Below are 19,370 nucleotides of genomic sequence, written 5' to 3'. Positions count from 1 at the left end.
GCCTCAAAACCGGGGGCTCAATTACCGGCCGCCGGCGGCGCGGCCCAACACAATCACGCTGGGGGGGTCCACGGAGACAGGAGACCCCCAGCTGTGCTGCCCCAGGCGCCAGGTCGCTAATTCTAGTCGCCAATGCGACCTGGCGCCCGGGTTTTGTCGAGCCCTGGTTTAAATGAAGGATACTTACTCCTCCTTTAAACCAGTAAAAGGCTCTCTTACCACCTGACATTTTTGGGATATACTTATCCAAGTCGTTTCTGCACAACCATTACCCATGAAAAGGGAAACTGCCAATAGTTTTTTACACAGCAATTTAGCTGACCACTGCTTCAACCAGAGAATTGTGTGCATATGCACAGATAAGAGGGCAAAGCGTGACATCTGTTGAATAGAATCTTTAAGGGCATCCACCGCAAAACATAAGGCCCTTGGCAGCTCCGCTAACTCACAGGCCACTTCCCTTTGAGCAGGGACACATTTAATGACTTGTTTGAGCTGGTCTTTTAAGGATTGACAAACCCCTATTGTTGCTAACTGCAGGCTGTGCTGCTGAACCAGCTATAGAAAAGGAGGCTTTAAGTAACGATTCCAGCTTGTCGGCTGGATCTTTGAAAGCTTGGATATTGTCTACTGGACAAGTAGACTCCTATTCACAGGCGAAACAGCAGCATCCACTGCTGGCAAAACCCACTTCTTGGTGAACTTTTCCTCCATGGGATAAAGAGGAGAAAATCTCCCAGGAGGAACAAAATACCTATCTGGGTGATCCCAGTCTGCATAAATTAGTTGCTCCAGCACTGGTGTAAAGGGAAAGTACATGGAAGTGCATGCACTATGAAGGCCTCAAAAAACCCAAAGAAGGGGGCCTCAGCCACCTCCGCCGGGGGCAACTTGTATGCAGAACGGAGCAATTCCGTAAGGGATTGGACTAGCAGTTTTTGGGATTGCGAGGCAGAGAAGGGCTCCCCTGAGATTGAATCCTCAGAAGAGGAGTCATCTGCCTGCCCTTCTTCCCGGTCATCCAATGGCACCTCAATGTCATCTGCCCACTCCTGTTTCAATATTGGAAAAGTCAGGAGGGGGAGAAGGGGACCTTTTTGCATTTTTTCCCTGGACTGGGAGACAGACACGATCACGTTGGCCATTTTTCCCTCCAAACCAGCTAATGCTGAAGCCAAATCGTCCTTGGTGACGTAGGCAGAGGTTGAAATGTTGGATGTAGCCACTATGCCCGACAGCCTCAATGGCTCAGACTGGCCAGTTGCCTCTGGCCTTTCAGGGGAGGATAGTGCTGTGGAAGCATGACTGGGATCCTCAGATCCTGACAGCGGTGCCCTTGCGCTCCTCCCTGCTGTATTCTCCCCCACCTTTCCTTTGAAAAGACATAGACCTAAGCACAAAATGCAGAGGTACTCACAATATGCATCCACTGCTGAGCTGTAGTCCAGCAAAAAAAATGCCGCTATCACTGCTCAGCCTAATGTCCAGTATGTGTGCCTTTAAATATCCCCACCTATGCAGTGCCTACATGCCCCCGTATGCTGTGTCCCTCAGTCAGCCACCAGACTCTTCAGCGTCACAAACTTTATAGCCACTGAGCCTGTGCAGTGTGCTACGTGCATGCCGGCTGTGCCTAAGCATCCTACACAGTGGCCTTTATCCAGAGCTGACTCGTGTGTGGACAAGGCAGTCCCGTTATCGGGATAGCTCAGGGAGAAGGGCTGCGTTACCGTAGGGGGATGCTGGCCTCCCCGCTCAGGAGGCAGGTGATCCCAGAGCCTTTTGCGGACAACTGGCAGAGCAGGATAAAGGGCAATGCTGTCTCCAAAGGAGCGCTGCCAGACACAGAAAAACAAAGGCGAACTGGAATGCATGACAAGTAAACACCAGGTATTTTACAATACACCCTCTAGTGGTGAAAAAACAGGCATGGCATTCGCTACTCAGAAGAAATCCTTTAAACAGAACCATATGCGTTCCTTTTCCAGGTTCTTTCTTCTCTCTCTTTTTTTTTTTTAAACTTGCCATTTTCACCACAGGATACTGCTGGAATACACAGACCCAATCTTCACCCATGATGGCAGGCCAGTTCTCAAATGGACCTTCAAGGACCAAGGTCCCCCTTGCATACTGAAGTCCACACCCTTGGACCTGTACAGCACACTGCCAGGACAACCTTTGGTTTAGTCATATAGCCAAAGGCCTGGATCCCAGGGTCCCGCCCTCCAAAGAGGAGCATTACAGGCAAACACCTTGTTTCTTCCTCAGGGCTCAGGTACCATCCATATTGGCCTTTTTGCCACCTTGAATGGATTTGACTGCATAGCCCCTTAATCCTGCCAAGGATTTCTCCAATATGGCTGTCCTCCTAGTACTTCAATCCACCGTGACCATCACCTTGAGACACTGGTGAAAAAAACTGAGGTACTTCCTGTATAGGAGGGGTTACGTAGAGGGGTTATAAATAGAAAAGAAGCACACTCTCATAGCCACATCTGTAAATAGAGGGCTTAACAAAGAAAAAGGAATACTATCACAGTAGACCTCAGTCGGACTTTGGAGGCATAGGAAACAAAGAGGTATGAAAAAATATTTATTGAAAAGTACATAACATATATAGAACATTGAAGAGAAGTTAAAAATAATGTATACTAATACATAATGTACAGTGAGCCCTTGTGTATCTACGTGTTTCACCGTTAGGCTTCTTCAGGACACAATCAAGGTTCTACAGATAACAAATAGAGAGAACGAATCTCACTGTCTTGCAGAGGGATTAGTCTCAAGTATATGTATCCAGAAACTCACAGGGTACATGATATACATGATTTTTAACTTATCTTCAATGTTCTATATATGTTATGTACTTTTCAATAGTTATTTTTCATACCTCTGTTGTTTCCTATGCCTCCAAAGTCCGACAGAGATCTACTGTTATAGTACTCCTTTTTCTTTGTTTACCCAGTTATATAGAGGGGCACTTCCTGTCTTTTGGGTATGCCAGTCTATTCACCTATAGGTGGCGTATAACCCACATTACTATGGCTGCTGTGTCCCATGATGTACGATAAAGAAATATGGTTTTACACTGACCAAAGAAATAAAGCAAAAATAAATAAATAAATAAAAATAAAGGAAAAAGTGATAAAGCAGCCAAATTATCAAAAACTATGTAAACGGGTTTAGAAAACACTTGGGGAAAAAGGGTACACTAACTTTTCTTCCTGTTGTCTCTGAATCCGTTCTTGCTCCTCACGTTCGCGCTGCTCCCGAGCAAGACGCCGTTTTTCAGCCAGGATTTTGGCAGCTTCCTCAGCTGTAGTACTCCCTGATAAAGTCTTATTACTGGATTCTAACAGATTAACACAGGTAACAGGAATCAATAAATTATTAACACATATTCTTATTCTTAATACATATAATAGTTATTAGAAAAATTACACAGAAAAACAAAAATTTAAATCCAACTCTGGCAAGAACTGGCTATAAACCCAAATGGGATTGATTTCCTCTCACTTTCCATCCTTCCATTCCATATCTAGGCATTTAAAAATTGCTTGAATACAAACTTTTTTTTGCATAAGTTTCTTTTGTGCCCTGGTGGAAAAGTTTTAAGAATTCCCATATTACATGGTTGTCACTGGAAAAAATGTTTAATTCACATGTTCCGCTGTCTAAATTAGCCCTAGTAATTCTATGTATGTGAGTTAGGTACCTTAAAGTGTAAGCTCCTTAAAGGCAGACACTGATGTTAATGTACAATATAAATGTAAAGCATTGCGTATATTGACGGCGCATTATCCTGCCGAAGAAGGTCACTGTCAACAGGGAATACAGTTTCCAAAAACGGGTGTAGTTGGTCAGCAACAATGTTTAGGTAGGAGTATGTGTCAAAGTGAAATCCACATGAATGGCAGGACTGTTTCCAAGCAGAATATTGCCCATCAGATTGCCTCCGCTCACTTGCCATATGGCATTATCCTAGTGCCATCTCTTCCTCAGGTAAGCGATGCATATAGACCTGGTTATCCACATGATGTAAAAGAAAAAAAAAAAAATCATGAGACCAGGCCACCTTATTCCATCTATTGCTCCATGGTCCAGTTCTAATGCTCACATGCCCATTGTAGGAGCTTTTGGCTATGGACACAGATCAGCATGGACACCCTGACAAGTGTGCAGCTATGGAGCCCCATCACAACAAACTGCTATGCCCATATTTTCTGCTTTACACACATCAACTTCATGGACAACATGCTTACTTGCTGCCTGACATATACCACTGACTCTGCTATCTATGCGTCAAGATAAAGAATGTGATTTACTTCTCAGTGATATTAAATGGTATGGCCTTATTTGTGCAATAAAAATTTAAAAAAAAATGTACACACACACACTAAGAGCATAAAGCTCTAAGATTGGTGAACTGCTAAAAGCCACATAAGATTTCACCTGACACATACAAGACATTCAGAAATTACCATCTTTGGTCTTTGTAACAGGTGTCTCTTTTTCCGAGGCCTGTACATTTTTTGGGTCCGAGCTGATTCCTTCTACAGATTTCTCCTTTGGCTTGGCTTCTGAATCAGCATTCTTTTTGGTAGCAGTTAAGACAGCTGGTGTGAGAGAGGGACGCTGGATGGGAACTGGCTTGTGGACTACTGTAGGAGAAGGAGGTCTCTGCTTCAATAAACTTGGAGATGGAGGACGGTTCTTTTGTGTCTGTGAACTACTCGTTTTTCTGAAATTTTAACATAGAAATGACAAAAATATAAGAGGTTGCAGTTTGGCAATACACTTTTCATATTGAAAGAAATGCTGGATGAAGACCAACAGTGCACTTTACTACCAAAAAAAACAGGAATCATGATTCCCACAGTGGTTTGTATTAAACAATTATAGAGCTGAAAAAGTGGGTGGCAAGTCTGGTAACTTGTTTAAGTAGTAACATTTTCAGGGAGAGAAATGTGCTGAGGAAGTTTGCTTCTGTGAGCCCGCTAGTCACTGCAGCCACAAGGAGTGTGTAGAAGTGATTTATGGTCTAATGCAACAGATCAATACAATAGCCTTTTGGTTTGTAGCAGCTGTATAACACTGTGTAAAGGTTTTTGTGTTTTTGTGTTAATAATGGCTTCCTCACCTGAAGCCATTATTAAAGATAACTATAGGTGGATAATATTTGTATTAAAATTTAATATGTACATTTGATTTTATTTCACATAAAAATAGGATTTTTGTACTCACCGTAAAATCCTTTTCTCTGAAGTTCATTGACGGACACAGCTCCTTTAAAGCTTGACTGTAGGATTATCACGCCACCTTCAGGAGAGGACTAGGTAGAACATTCAATACATGCAAAAACAGCAGAACTGCATAGCTCCGCCCAGGGGGTGGTCGCTCTGGCTATAACCCCTCAGCCTACTTCCTGCAGCTCAGTACGTCAACAAGCAGTACAACGTAAAATAGGAGGGGTGGGTGCTGTGTCCATCAATGAACTTGAGAAAAGGATTTTACGGTGAGTACAAAAATCCTATTTTCTCTTTCGTTCATTGACGGACACAGCTCCTTTAAATCTTGACTGTAGGGACGTCCCCCCAAGCAGTGTCAAAACAAGGGGTGGAAACAGCAAAACATAACTTCACCCACAACCAGAGGCATGTCTCAAGCGGCCAACATACATAAAAAATGCATTTACAACCAAATTTTAACTTTTCTTAAACAAAAAAGGTAAAAATTGCAACATTTACACAGCCGCCTGCAAAATTTTGCGGCCAAAGCAAGCATCCAAAGATGCGCTTACATCAAGTTTGCAGAATTTCTTAAAAAAAGTGTGAATGGACGACTAAGTCGCCACTTACACACCTGGGAAACAGACGCTTGATGTCGGAAAGCCCAGGAGGTCCCAATTGCCCTGCTGGAATGGGTCGTGACAGGAAAGGGGGGACCTGCCCCTTCAAGGCATAAGCCTGTACCACAATCGGTCTGATCCACCAGGAAATGGTGGTTGACAAGATGGCCAAACCTTTTTTCGGACCGGTCACCGAAATAGCGTCTGACTTCCAGAAGGGAGCCGTAGCAGACAGATATACCCTGAGAGCCCAGACTTAATCCAGGGAATGAAGGGCAACTTCTTTAGGATGTTTTAGGACAAAGGGATGGTAATACAATGTCCTCATTAAGATGAAAAGCCGAAACCAACTTGGAAGAAAAGAGGGTCGCTGACATAGCACGTCTTATCCTTGTGATAACCAGATAGGGCGACTTGCAAGAAAAGGCCAACTCAGAAACCCTCTTGGCAGATGTAATAGCCACTAAAAAGACGACTTTTTGGGAAAGAGTCAAGAAGGGAATTTCCCTGATGTTCTCAAATGGCGGTTTCTGAAGCACCGGGTTCAGATCCCATGGAGGTAGGGGTGGTCGAAGCGGAGGGACTACATGCCGAACCCCTTGCACAAAAGGTGCTTACCAATGAGTGAGACGCCAAGGGGCACTGGAAAAAGACAGCCAACGCTGATATCTGTCCCTTGACGGTGCTTAAGGTAAGTTTATGATGCACACCTTGCTGTAAAAACATTGGGATCCTGGAAACTGAATAAGTGTGGATGCTACCCCATCTCCTCACACACGGAGATGTAGGCCTTCCACGTACGATGGTAAATCTTCAGAGAAGAAGATTTCCGTGCCCTCAGCATAGTGGAAATTACTGAGTCCAACAGGCCTCGGTCCTTTAGCACCTGGCTTCCAACAGCCATGCTGTTAAAACCAGCGACGGTAAAGCAGGATGGAGTATCGAACCTTGCGATAGGAGGTCTTCTCGCATCGGCATCCGCCACCAGGCATACTAGGTCGGCGTACCAAGGATGCCGAGGCCAATCTGGGGCAATCAGTATGACTGCAAAGGCATAAAATTAGCCGTTACTGCTCCCATGGAGTCACTAACGCATCCGCCCAGGGGTCTCTTTGCCCTGGACACAAACCTCTGCACCTTCCAATTGAGCCAAAAGGCCAAGAGATCCACATCTGGTGTGCCCCACTTCAGGCAAAGAAACCCGAATACCTCCGGATGCAATGACCATTCTCCTAGGTCCAGCATCTGGCAACTTAGGTAGTCTGCCTGCCAGTTTTCTACGCCTGGGATGTATATGGCCGACAGGGCCGGCACGTGTCATTCTGCTCACAGGAGGATGTGAGCGACCTCTCGTGCTGTGGCTGAGGTCCTTGTTGGTTGACATATGCCACCGCCGTGGCGTTGTCTGACTGGATCATGATCGGACACCCCTGTAGTCTTGTTGACCATGTGGAGAGGCATAGCTGGATCAGGCGCAGTTCGCGCATATTGAACAGCAACTGGGATTCTTCCTGTGAAGAGAGGCCCTGGGTCGACTGTACCCCCAGCACCCCACCCCAGCTGGTCAGGCTGGCGTCTGCTGTGATCATCGTCCAATGGATTGGAAGGAACGATCTCCCGGACCGAAGGGTCAGAGACCTCAGCCACCAGAGGAGGGAATCCCTGACTAACTGGCTCACCTGAATGCAGGGATAATGGAGATTTGTCCCATTTTAAAAGGATCTCCTTCTGCAAGACTCGAGTGTGAAATTGGGTGTATGATACCGCCTCGAAGGAGGCTACCATGAGGACCAGAAGCACAGCGATAACTTCACCTCGGCTCGGAGAGTCTTCAGCTTGTCTGAAGGGAGAAAAACTCTGGCTTACACGGAGTCCAGCAATAAGCCCTGGTACTCCAGGCGTTGAGTTGGCATGAGCACCGACTTTTTTTAGGTTCAGCACCCAACCAAACTCCTGTAGAGTCTGCATGGTGATCACCACATCCTCCCTTAATTCTGAGGCGTAAGCTGCTCTCAGAAGGAGGTTGTCTAGGTAACCCACGATTGCGATCCCACGTTGCCTTAACAGCACCAGAATTGGAGCTAACACTTTGGTAAAAACTCAGGGTGCTGGAGCCAGGCCAAAAGGGAGAGCTACAAATTGGTAGTGCTCTTCTTCAACTGCAAATTGCAGAAACCTCTGATGCCTGAGGCATATGGGTATATGCAAGTACATGTCCTGGATATCCAGAGACACCAGGAAGTCCCCCTGATGGAGCGGAGCGACCACGGAGTGAACTGATTACATTGTGAACCTTTGTACTTTCACAAAGCAGTTGAGGTCTTTCAGGTCCAGGATTGGACATACCTCTTCCTTTTTGGGGACTACAAACAGATTGGAGTAGAATCCCTAAAACCGTTCCAGCTTCGGAACAGGCACCATCACCCTGTGTATGAGCAGGTCCGTTACTGCCCCTATCAGGGCTTCCCGGCAAGAAATCTGTTTGGTGGACAAGAAAGAAACTATCTTGTAGCCCAATGAAACCAGTTTGCAGACCGATTGGTCGGATAACAGTGAGGTCCACCGAGCTGCAAACTCCCGAAGGCGACCCCCCACCCGAGTGTCAGGCGGGGGTAAACCTTCATGATGTAGCATTTTTGCTCTCAGGCTTGCAAAACCAGGGACGCTTTTGTTCTTCAGCAGACGCCCTGTCGGACTGGGCGTGCTTACCTGTCATCCCAGGCGGGCAAAAAAGCAGTTTCTGAGCGGAAAAGGAGGGCCCTTACCTACGGCGTGGCTCCTTACCCTTCCTGGACTGTGGGAGTAACGTGCTCTTCCCACCTGTAACATTCTTAATAATGTCAGCCAATGAAGCTCCAAATAGCCCATCACCAAGGAAGGGCAAATCCGCCAGAGCTTTTTTAGATGCTTGGTCCGCAGACCAGAATTTCAGCCAAATCAGGCGCCGTAGCACCACTGCTGAGAACAATGCTCTAGAGAGCAGGTGGACTGTATCCAGGGCCGTGGACCAACTGGTCTGCTCTTTCTATGCAGACCAGGGGAAACTGTTGCTTCGCCAATTCACAGTGCAATAACTTTGCCCACTCAGTAAGCATCTGCGACACCAAGGCTGTGGCCAGTACAGGTCGTAATGCTGACCCCACTACAGTAAACCTGGACCGGGCCACTGCCTTGGCGCTCCTGTTGGTAGGGTCCTTGAATGCAAGAGTCCCTTCTACGACTGGAGGAGCCGTCCATTTTTTAAGGAGGCTCTCCTCAAAGGGCTAACGAACCTCCATTCTTCTTGGGACTGAAAAAGGCCCATTGTGGGCTTCCCCATTCCTTGTACATGAACTTATCGAAATAAGTCAAATACAGAAACACCTTAGGTGTGTGGGTCGGTTCTTCAGCAGAAGATCCTGCTGCATCCTGTATTTTCAGGGTATCCCGCACCAGAGTGATAAGTGCTCCAACTAGCGCCTTTTCCTGTGCTGACCCGTACACGGAATCATCCTCACTGTCCGAACTGTCCTGGTCTGCATCCTCTGACACATCAGAGGCCATCAGGGGCCACCAGAGCTTTACCCAGAGAACGGGGGGTAGTGGACTTTTACGCCCCTTGCGCCCACACAACGCCTCCACCCTGGCAATGAACGTTTCCAGGACTGCTGACAAAGCATCCATAGGCACTGCATTATTTCCAGGTGAGCCGGTTGCAATTACAGAGATGTCTGGGGAAGAAGCGCCAGCTTCTGATGCCATGCTGACTCCCCTCATCTGCCACACTTGGGGACATAGGACAAGGTACACAATCCCACCCTCCTAGCTGCTCACAGACTGAGGGGCCCCACCCTGACCGAGTGCTGCGCCGTGCTGCCGCTGACCACTGTGTTCTGTGTCCAGTCACAGGTGCTCAGAGGGGAAAACCATGCTGTTCTGAGGTGAAATGACCCAGCACTGGAGGCTACTGCTTTGAGGCTACAAGAAAATGGCCACTGGCTGTTCTTGTGTACAAAAAACCACCAGGAAAATGGCAGACGGAACCTCTAGAAAATGGCTGACATCCATGCTCTGCAAAAAAACTAAGGCAAAATGGCAGCGGCGGCCGCCGGAAAATGGCGCCAGCACATACTGAGGAAAAGTTTACACAGGCACTGCAGACACAGAGAAAAAAAGAACGCACACGGACCCAAACAGCCAGCTCAGCTCCTGCCAAGGTACAGAGCCCCCCAGCCCAGGTACACACACCGCACCTCATGCCCAGTCAGCAGTGTCGCCCGCATGGAGAGGAGGGAAAACAGGGATAGGGAGAGGGAGAGACCCCCTAATCGACCTCTCAGGGAATGCCCAGCTGCTCTATCCTGCCAAGGCAGGGAGAGCTGTACTTACCCGCCCAGTCGGAATAGCTGGAGGCATTCCACCACAGACCCATTCCCTGAGCGGTACGGGATGGCTGCTGGCCACGGCACACTGACACAGACAGCAGTAGCCCTATCATATGCGTGCCCCAGAGCATATAGCTCACCGGCCGCCCTGGAGCAGAAGGGGCATGTCGTGGCCGACCCAGCGCGTATCTAGGGCCTGCTCACGCTTGATGGCCAGGCTGGGGAGACTACAAGGATCTACATTATCCAGCCTGTCACACAGCTGGCTGTTGATAGAAGATCACAGGATCAAAATCTTGCAGAAAAAAAAAAAAAAAAAAACCCAGGACCAATGATCCCTTCAGGGAGCCAAGGTCCTTCACTAGGCAGAAACAAACTGAGCTGCAGGAAGCAGGATGAGGGGTTATAGCCAGAGGAACTGTCCCCTGAGCGTAGCTATGCAGTTCTGCTGTTTTTACATGTATTACATGTTCTGCCTAGTCCTCTCCTGAATGGCGTGATAACCCTACGGTCAAGATTTAAAGGAGCTGTGTCCGTCAATGAACAAAAGAGAAAACCCAATTCTCCAACAAAGGTGACTACCTCGAGAGCGGAGACAAATGGTAAAACTGAGGGGAGCAGTTTATTTTCTCCCCCCCCCAGATTTAAAGCATAACTGAAAGTCACCTGTAAGGAACAGCGAGCAGGAAGGCGCTTAGTGCAGAGGAGTCACGAGCTGTCTTCTGCAATAAAATGCCCTTACCTGCCTGCTAATCATCTTCTCCAGCACTGTAAACTAAGCTGCACATGTGCAGCTCAGGTTACAGCGTCGGGTTGGTCTCTAAATGCCGGTATAGCACCCTCCTGCGAATGCACAGGAGTGACGTCACCACCCGCTGGCCAATGAAGAGGTCCACAGACTTGTGAAAAAAAAAATTTGAAGGAATAAATGTACTGATATAATGTGTAAAAAACAATATAGGTATTAACCACATATATTCAACAGAATAAAGGGAATTTGATTTGCCTGTAAACCCCATATCTTAGAGTACAGTTTGGGACACAAGCTGGATAGGCATAGTCCTTGGGTTATAGGCCACTGCCTTTAAGTGATGGCACAATGGCAAAGTTTTGAAGGATGCATTCTCTAGGTATTCGCCTATAACCCTACCCCACTCTGAGTTCTCAGTTTTGTAGCAAACAATGCAGAGTAACTCAGGAATAGAGGGGAGGGTGCCCTGAATGTCAAGATATAAAATAAATAGGCAAGTCAAAGTTCCTTTTAGCCTAATCGTATGGTACAAGACACAGGCTGGATATTCATAGACCCTAGGATGTCTCCAAGCAATAAATGGAAGGAGAAGGCAACAAATAGGCAAACCGAATTGTGCCAACAGACCCCATCTCAGACTGCCCCCTGAAAGACTGAAGGCAAAAGCTGTACCAGCAGTAGATTGGACATCCATCTTGCAGGACTTGGAAAAAGTTATGAATAGAAGACAGGGTGCAGAATTACAAAGCTGGGCAACAGATGTTTAATGTCAGAATGCCCAGGAAAAAATTCACTGATTTGGTGAAGTGATCTTGTAATAGTGCAGGAGGAGCTTTGTCCTTTAGAATGTAAGCTCTCACAATGAGCTATCTTAATAAAGATGGATTTTGATACAGGATGCCCCATGTCAGGTCCTGAGGGCAGAACAAATAAGGAGCAAGTCTCCCTGACAGAAGCTGTAACTTTTAGTTGGAAATTAGCTGGCTTTAGGATCAGACAGGGAAGAGGAATTTCCTTTGGGTTCTTTGCGGCAGGGTACAAACAGGGAAGACTGAAATCACTTTAAGAAGAACGAATAGTTATGGTTGCAAGACTACCTTGTACGTTTGAAGAATGAGGAATGACCAGAGAGAACCATCAACTCAGAAATGTCTGACAAACCACTAAGGTCGCTTTGCAGAAGAGACCAAGTGAATTTTTCATAATGGGCTCAAAAGGTGGAGTCTGCAGGGCAGAGAAAAGTCTAAGTTAAGGTCCTAATGAAGCACAGGGTGCTGTAAGGAAGGCATGAAGTGAGATACAATAAAGGTTTTTTTATTCTTTATAAGCAAAGAACATACATTCTGCATTAAAGCATTTGTTAACTCAAAAAAAAAAAAAAAAAAAAAAATATATATATATATATATATATATATATATATATATATATATATATATATATATATATATATATATATATATATATATATATATATATATATATATAAAAAACAAACGATTTGGTACCTTAAAGCAGATTAAACAGCACACGGCTTGTGCTGTGTCATCTTCCCCCCTCTAAACTTAAAAAAAAAAAAAAAAAAAAGAGAAGGAGCCTGGCACATTCTGTATCCCCTGTCTGCGCTGACCACAAAAATCAGGGCTGCTCTGCCTTGACCACGGTGCGTCCCTCCGTCATACTGCTGTCCTCTCTCCCCCCACACCCCCTCCTTCCCGCATGTCAGCTTGTGTGTCTCCATCACCACCCACTCCCCGAGCACATTGGGTAAAAATGGAAAATGTTTTATGCTCACTGCCAGCAACTCTTTCATATCCTGGCAGAGCACATTGTATTAGTCTTTTAGAAAAACTAGCACTGTCTTTAGGCCGGTCAAGTAACTCGGACGGTTTCCAGGGCTACTGCAGGAGAGGCTGAGCAGCCACGTGATCTCCCCAGCTAAATGTCAGAGAGATAACGACCCCTCGTGCAGTATCAATCCATCGGCGCTGTACAGCAGCCGCAAGTCATGTGACCGGACTGAAGACAGCTCTAAATAGGTACTTACAGCGCTAGTTTTTGCACAGATGCAGTGTGCTCTGACAGGCTCTAATACAGCGTGCAGTGTGAGTTATATGGGTTAACAAACCCTTTAATAATTATGTTAACAAAATTAATGTGCGCTATAAATTGCCTCCAACATTGTTCGTTTCTTCATGCTGGAGGCTGACATTTTGCTGAAGCCAAAGGCCCCTGAGCAGTAGTAAAAAAACTTTAGGAGACTGGCCTCTACATTTTCAGCACAGTGCAGAAAAATAGAGAGCAACTGAGCAGGTGCAAAGCAGGGTGAGACAGTGTATTATTGAATTTTGAACAGTATAGGCACTTATTTATGTTTTGCATAGGTATACCTACAAAAGGGGCCAGCATGAAGTAATCTAGCAGGACTATTTTCTGACTAAAGTTGCACTTTAAGCCCATGTTCCGGTCAAGTCCGGACTGTAAAAAGGTCAAAATACGTTCCTGAGTGGTTAGCGTGGAGCTTCCCACACCATGTACAACACAGACTAGCTGCTAAAACAACCAGGACTAACATCCTTACAGCAAAAGGACTGCCAGCGGAGCCTGCACCCTATCACCAACACACTCCAGGATTTTCTTAACCTTTGATGGACATCACCACTTTATGAACCTGCAAACCAGCAAGTTAAAAAAATATATATTTATGTGATAGAACTACTGGAGTTGGCGCCTCTAAAACCTCCCAGTCTTTTTAGCCATGTTTGTAAAGCCAGGATAGAATGGGGGGCCCTCAGAGATCAGTTCTGGCCTGTTTGAAAGAGGCCAGGGGTCATCTTCTAGCAATTATACCAATATAATGCTGCGCTATCCAAAATGTAATCAAATGATAATCATACTAAATCCTAATATTAACTGCAGTTAAATAGTGGTAGTGAGATATTCCATTCCTATGTAAAAAATTTAAGTGAACATAATGCATTCTTATGCGATTAAAAATTGCGATCATAAACACTTAAAAATTGTAACTGCATAAGATTGCATTATGTTGTTCACTTAATTTTTTACATAGGAATTGGAGAGAGGGGTGGCTGTGGACATGGTATACTTAGATTTTACTAAAGCGTTTGACAGTTCCTCACACACGGCTCATGTGTAAGATAAAGGCTATAGGCTTGGAAAAATCAGTTTGTAAATGGATAGAAAACTGGCTAAAAAGCTGTATTCAGAGAGTAGTGGTTAATGATTCATACACTGAACGGTCGAGGGTTGTTCTTGGTGTACCAGAAAGTTCAGTGTTGGGACCCTTACTCTAATATATTTATAAAGGATATAGGGTCTGGGATTAAAATGTACCATATCAGTCTTTGCAGATGACAAGCTATGCAGTGGAATAACATCCTTACAGGAAGTCTCCAACTTTCAAGCCAACCTCAATGTACTGTTTAATTGGGAAACCATGTGGCAAATTAGGTTTTATGTTGATAGATGTAGTTATGCACTTAGAGGCTAAGAATATGCATACGTCATACTTACTAAGGGTAGTACAATTGGGGGAATTAATGGTGGAGAAGGATCTGAGCATTTTGGTAGACCATGAGCTTAACAATAGCATGAAATGCCAAGCAGCAGTTTCCAAAGTGAGCAAAATTCTCATGTATTAAAAGAGGTATGGACTACAGAGAGATATAATTTTTGCCCATGTACAAATCATTAGTAAGACCTCACCTAAAATATGCAGTCCAGTTCACAAAAAAGATATCTGAGAACTGAAGAAAGTGCAGCAAAAAAGGGGCAACCAAACTGCTAAGAGGCATGGAGGAGCTCAGCTAAGAGGAAAGATTAGAGGAACTGAATGTATTCTCCCTTCTTAAAGTGGATGTAAACTCTCTCCTATACCCAGTGAAGTGAACAGCTTCAGATTATACACAGAGATGAAACAAATCTCCCTACATACGTTTTACATATATATCTGCTCTCTTCAGCTTTATACATTCTTTAGAAAGTTTAGATGGTGTTAGGAGACTCTCTTCCTGGTTAGCACTGCAGTGAAGCCTGGGCATACAGCCAATTGGAGGAAAGGCACACATCCACTCTCCACAGAGACTTTCAGGACTGTTTGTTGAATAGTTCAGGGCTCTGCTAATCCATTTATAGTAACCTCCCCAACACAAAACTCAGGCTGCTTTTATCTGTGTGGGGGAGCTTGTCAAAAGTTCTCAGGCTGATAACAGAACGGGGCAGGAGACAGCTACGGGAAATAAGGCTTTGAAGAGAGATAATAAAACATTACAGATATATGTGCCCAGCTCAAATTTCATGAATTGGGTTTACATCCGGTTTAAGAGGAGATTAAGGGGGGACCTGATCAACAAGTACATATCCATGATGAATCACAGTAAAAGGCAGATGGCAGCGTCCCTTTATCATGTGATCGCTCCAGCTAATGACGCAGAGATCCGTTGTAAACAAGCTGGCGCATGACCGCTTCAGCTCTTCCCCCTCTCCGTACCGATCGGTACAGTTGGGGGGAGAGGGCAGATATCGGGTGCAGCAATGCTGTGGGCTGGATCTGTAGAGTCCACAGCGCTGATGTCTGCCCATTCCTGCCTCATTCCCATCCATGCTCAGTCAGCCCCATCTACGGCTCATCCATCCCCATCCATGGCTCAGCCATCCCAATCCACAGCTCAGCCATGCCTCATTCATGCCACTTCATTGCCCATCAGTGCCACACAAAAGTGTGATAGTCAAATTAATTTTAAATTTATGCCCCTAGAACACCTGACGGTGCTCTCTATGTGGCCTGGCTGTGTAAAAGTCTCACACATGTGGTAGAGCCATACTCAGTAGCAGAATATATATTTGGGGTGTCATTTTTGCTATGTTTTAGAATTTTGTAGAAATAGACAGCTTTGGGTATAATATATATATAAAATTATTTTCTATCCACATTTTCCAAAAACTTGTGGAAAAAAAATTAAAAAATAAACACGTTCAAAAGACTCATTATGCCTCCTAGAATATATACATGTTGATGTGTTTACTTTTCCAAATGGGGTCATTTTTTGCATCATCCTGATGCTCCAGGACCTTCAAAAGTGCAAGAGGTAGTCATGAAATTATGTGCTATTTATGCTTCTAGAACGCCTGATAGTGCTCCCTGCATGTTGGGCCTCTGTATGTGGACAGGCTATGCAAAAGTCTCACACATATGGTATCGTCATACTCGGGAGGAGTGGTAAAATTTATTTTTGGGGTGTAATTTGTGGTATGCATATGCTGTGTGTGAGAAATAACCTGTTAATATGACAATTTTGTGGGAAAAAAAACAAAAAAAAAAAACCAAAAAAAATCTTTATTTTGCAAAGAACTGTTGGGAAAAAAATACAACTTCCAAAAACTCACACTGCCTCTTACTAAATGTCTTGGAAGGCCTATTTTCCAAAAATGGGTAATATGCTGGGTATTTGTACTTTCCTGGCATGTTAGGGCCATCAGGTGTGATCTATTTTCAGTGACTGGCACCATAGCTTGTAGACTCTAACTTTCACAAAGTACAAATAATATACACTAATTTGGGTTATTTTTACGAAAGATGTGTAGCAGTATACATTTTGGCCAAAATTTGTGAAGAAAAATTACTAAATTTGCTAAATTGTTTAACAGAAACAAAAAAAAAACATTTTTTTTGTTTACAACATTTTGTTTTTTTCATTTATAGCGCAAAAAAAAAATAAAACCCAGAAGGTGATTGAATACCACCAAAAGAAAACTCTGAAAAAAAAAAAAAAGGGACAAACGTTTAATTTGGCTACAGTGTTGCATGACTGAGTGATTGTTATTCAAAATGTGAGCAATGCAATAGTTGGTTTACTTTAACAGTGAGACAGAACAAAAAAAATCCAGAAAAACACATTTCACTAAGGTTATAAATTGATTTGCATTTTAAATGAGCGAAATAATTATTCCACCCATACGCAAAACATTTCTTCGTACTTTATGTCAAAACTCTTGTCGGCAATCAATCACAGAGACATTTCTTGCAGTTGGCCACCAGGTTTGCACACATCTCAGGAGGGATGTTGTCCCACTCCTCTTTGCAGATCCACAGATTTTCTATGCGATTAAGGTCTGGAGACTGGCTAGGTCGCTCCAGGACCTTAATGTGCTTCTTCGACTCCTTTGTCACCTTGGCCACGCGTTTTGGGTCATTGTTATGCTGGAATACCCATCCACGACCCATTTTTAATGCCCTTGCTGAGAGAAGGAGGTTCTCACCTAAGATTTGACTGTACATGGCCCCGTCCATTGTCCCTTTGATGCAGTGAAGTGGTTTTGTCCCCTTAGCAGAAAAACACCACCGAAAGCATGTTTCCGCCTCCATGTTTTATGGTGGGGATGGTGTTCTTGGGGTCATGGATAGTATCCCTCCTCCTCCAAACACAGCGAGTTGATGCCAAAGAGCTCGATTTTGGTCTCATCTGACCACAACACTTTCACCCAGCTCTCCTCTGAATCATTCAGATGTTCATTAGCGAACTTCAGACGGGCCTGTACATGTGCTTTCTAGAGCAGGAGGACCTTGCGGGGGCGCTGCAGGATTTCAGTTCTTCACGGCGTAGTGTATTACCAATTGTTTTCTTGGTGACTATGATCCCAACTGCCTTGTGATTATTGACAAGATTCTCCCGTGTAGGTGTGGGCTGATTAGTCACCGTTCTCATGATCATTGAAACTCCGCAAAGGTAAGACCCTCCATGGAGCCCCAGACCGAGGGAGATTGACAGTTTTTTGTGTTTCTTCCATTTGCGAATAATTATTATAGAAGATTTATATAGCGCCAGCAGTCTACGCAGCGCCAACAATGTAGTGGGGGAACACAAATGATACAGTTCAATACAGAAGGGACAGGAGGGCCCTGCTTGTAGGGCTTACATTCTAAAGGTTGTCACTCTCTCACCAAGCTGCTTGGCGATGTAGCCCATTCTGGCCTTGTGTAGGTCTAAACTCTTGTTCCCGATATTCTTGGAGAGCTCTTTGGTCTTGGCAACGATGGAGAGATTGTAATCTGATTGCTTCTGTGGACAGATGTCTTTTATACAGGTAACAAGCTGAGATTAAGAACACTCCTTTTAAGAGAGTACTCCTAAGCTCAACTCGTTACCTGTGTAGAATACATCTGGGGGCCAGAAATCTTGCAGATACGGGATTAAATACAGATTTCACTCATTAAAATGCAAGTCAATTTACAACTTTTTTGAAATGTGTTTTTCTGTATATTTTTGTTGTTATTCTGTCTCACAGTTAAAATAAACATACCATTGAAAATATAGACTGATCATTTGTCAGTGGGCAAACGTACAAAATCAGCAGGGGTATCAAATACTTTTTTTTCCCCCCCATCACTGTGGATTCATTACACACAAAGTGATATATTTCAAGCATTTCTTTAATTTTGATAATTATGGCTTACAGCTAGTGGAAACTCAAAATTCTGTATCTCAGACAATTAGAATATTGTGAAAAAGTTCAATATTGTAGACTCATGGTATCACACTCTAATCAGCTAATAAACTCAAAACACCTGTTAAGTTCTCAGTCTGGTTCAGGTGGTTCCACAATGGGGAAGACTGCTGACTTGACAGATGTCCAGAAGCCAGCCTGACATCCTCCACAAGGAGGGTAAGTCACAAAATGTCATTGCTAAAGAAGCTGGCTGTTCACAGAGGGCTGTATCCAAGCATATTAATGGAAAGTTGAGCGAAAGAAAAAAAAAGTGGTAGAATAAGGAGCACAAGCAACAGGGATAACCGCAGGCCCGAGAGAGGATTTTGACGCAAAGGCTATTCAAGGAAGTTCAAAGTCAGTGCAGCCCTCTACCAGGAAATTCTAAAGCACTTCATGCTTCCCTCGGTTGACCAGCATTATGGAGATGCCGACTTCATTTTCCAGCAGGACTTGGCACCTGCGCACACTGTCAAAAGTACCAATACCTAGTTTAATGATCATGGTATCACTGTGCTCGATTGGCCAGCAAACTCGCCTGACTTAAAGCGGTAGTAAACCCGCATTTTTTTTTTTTTTTTTTTTTAAAACCTGCAAAGCAAAAGGCATAATGAGCTAGTATGCACCGCATACTAGCTCATTATGAAATACTTACCTTAGAACGAGGCCCCGACATCTCGCCCGATCCACGCCGAGGAAGCCGACATGCTCCCTCGGCGTCTCTTCCGGGTATCGCGGCTCCGGCGCTGTGAGTGGCCGGAGCCGCGATATCGTCACTCCCGCGCATGCGCGCGGGAGATTTAAATCCGGCCGGACGAGCGCTGCCGGATTTTCGCGGAGAGAACCCCCTTGTGCGCATGCGCCGCTGCAGTCAGCGGCGCATACCGAGGGGAATATCTCCTA

The 19,370-nt window shown here is 44.8% G+C and overlaps 1 protein-coding gene across 18 annotated transcripts in view; it reads right to left on the bottom strand.

Annotated features, from left to right (window-relative positions):
• Nucleotides 1-19,370, bottom strand: part of MAP7D3 (MAP7 domain containing 3) — a 197,071-nt gene that overhangs the window by 61,183 nt on the left and 116,518 nt on the right. For all 18 annotated transcript variants that reach the window (XM_077490429.1, XM_077490430.1, XM_077490435.1 and 15 more), the window contains 2 exons: nt 4,482-4,741; nt 3,217-3,352 (listed from right to left, as the gene is read on the bottom strand). In XM_077490429.1, the coding sequence (XP_077346555.1) occupies nt 3,217-3,352; nt 4,482-4,741 (396 nt within the window). The remainder of the gene's footprint in view (nt 1-3,216; nt 3,353-4,481; nt 4,742-19,370) is intronic.

The sequence above is a fragment of the Lithobates pipiens genome, unplaced genomic scaffold, assembly GCF_037356315.1.
Source record: "Lithobates pipiens isolate NorthernLeopardFrog02 unplaced genomic scaffold, aLitPip1_a1.2 Scaffold_1, whole genome shotgun sequence".
In the NCBI taxonomy this organism is placed as follows: Eukaryota; Metazoa; Chordata; class Amphibia; order Anura; family Ranidae; genus Lithobates; species Lithobates pipiens.
The sequence above is the reverse complement of the archived record's forward strand: the minus strand, read 5'-3'. Positions and strand labels throughout refer to the sequence as shown.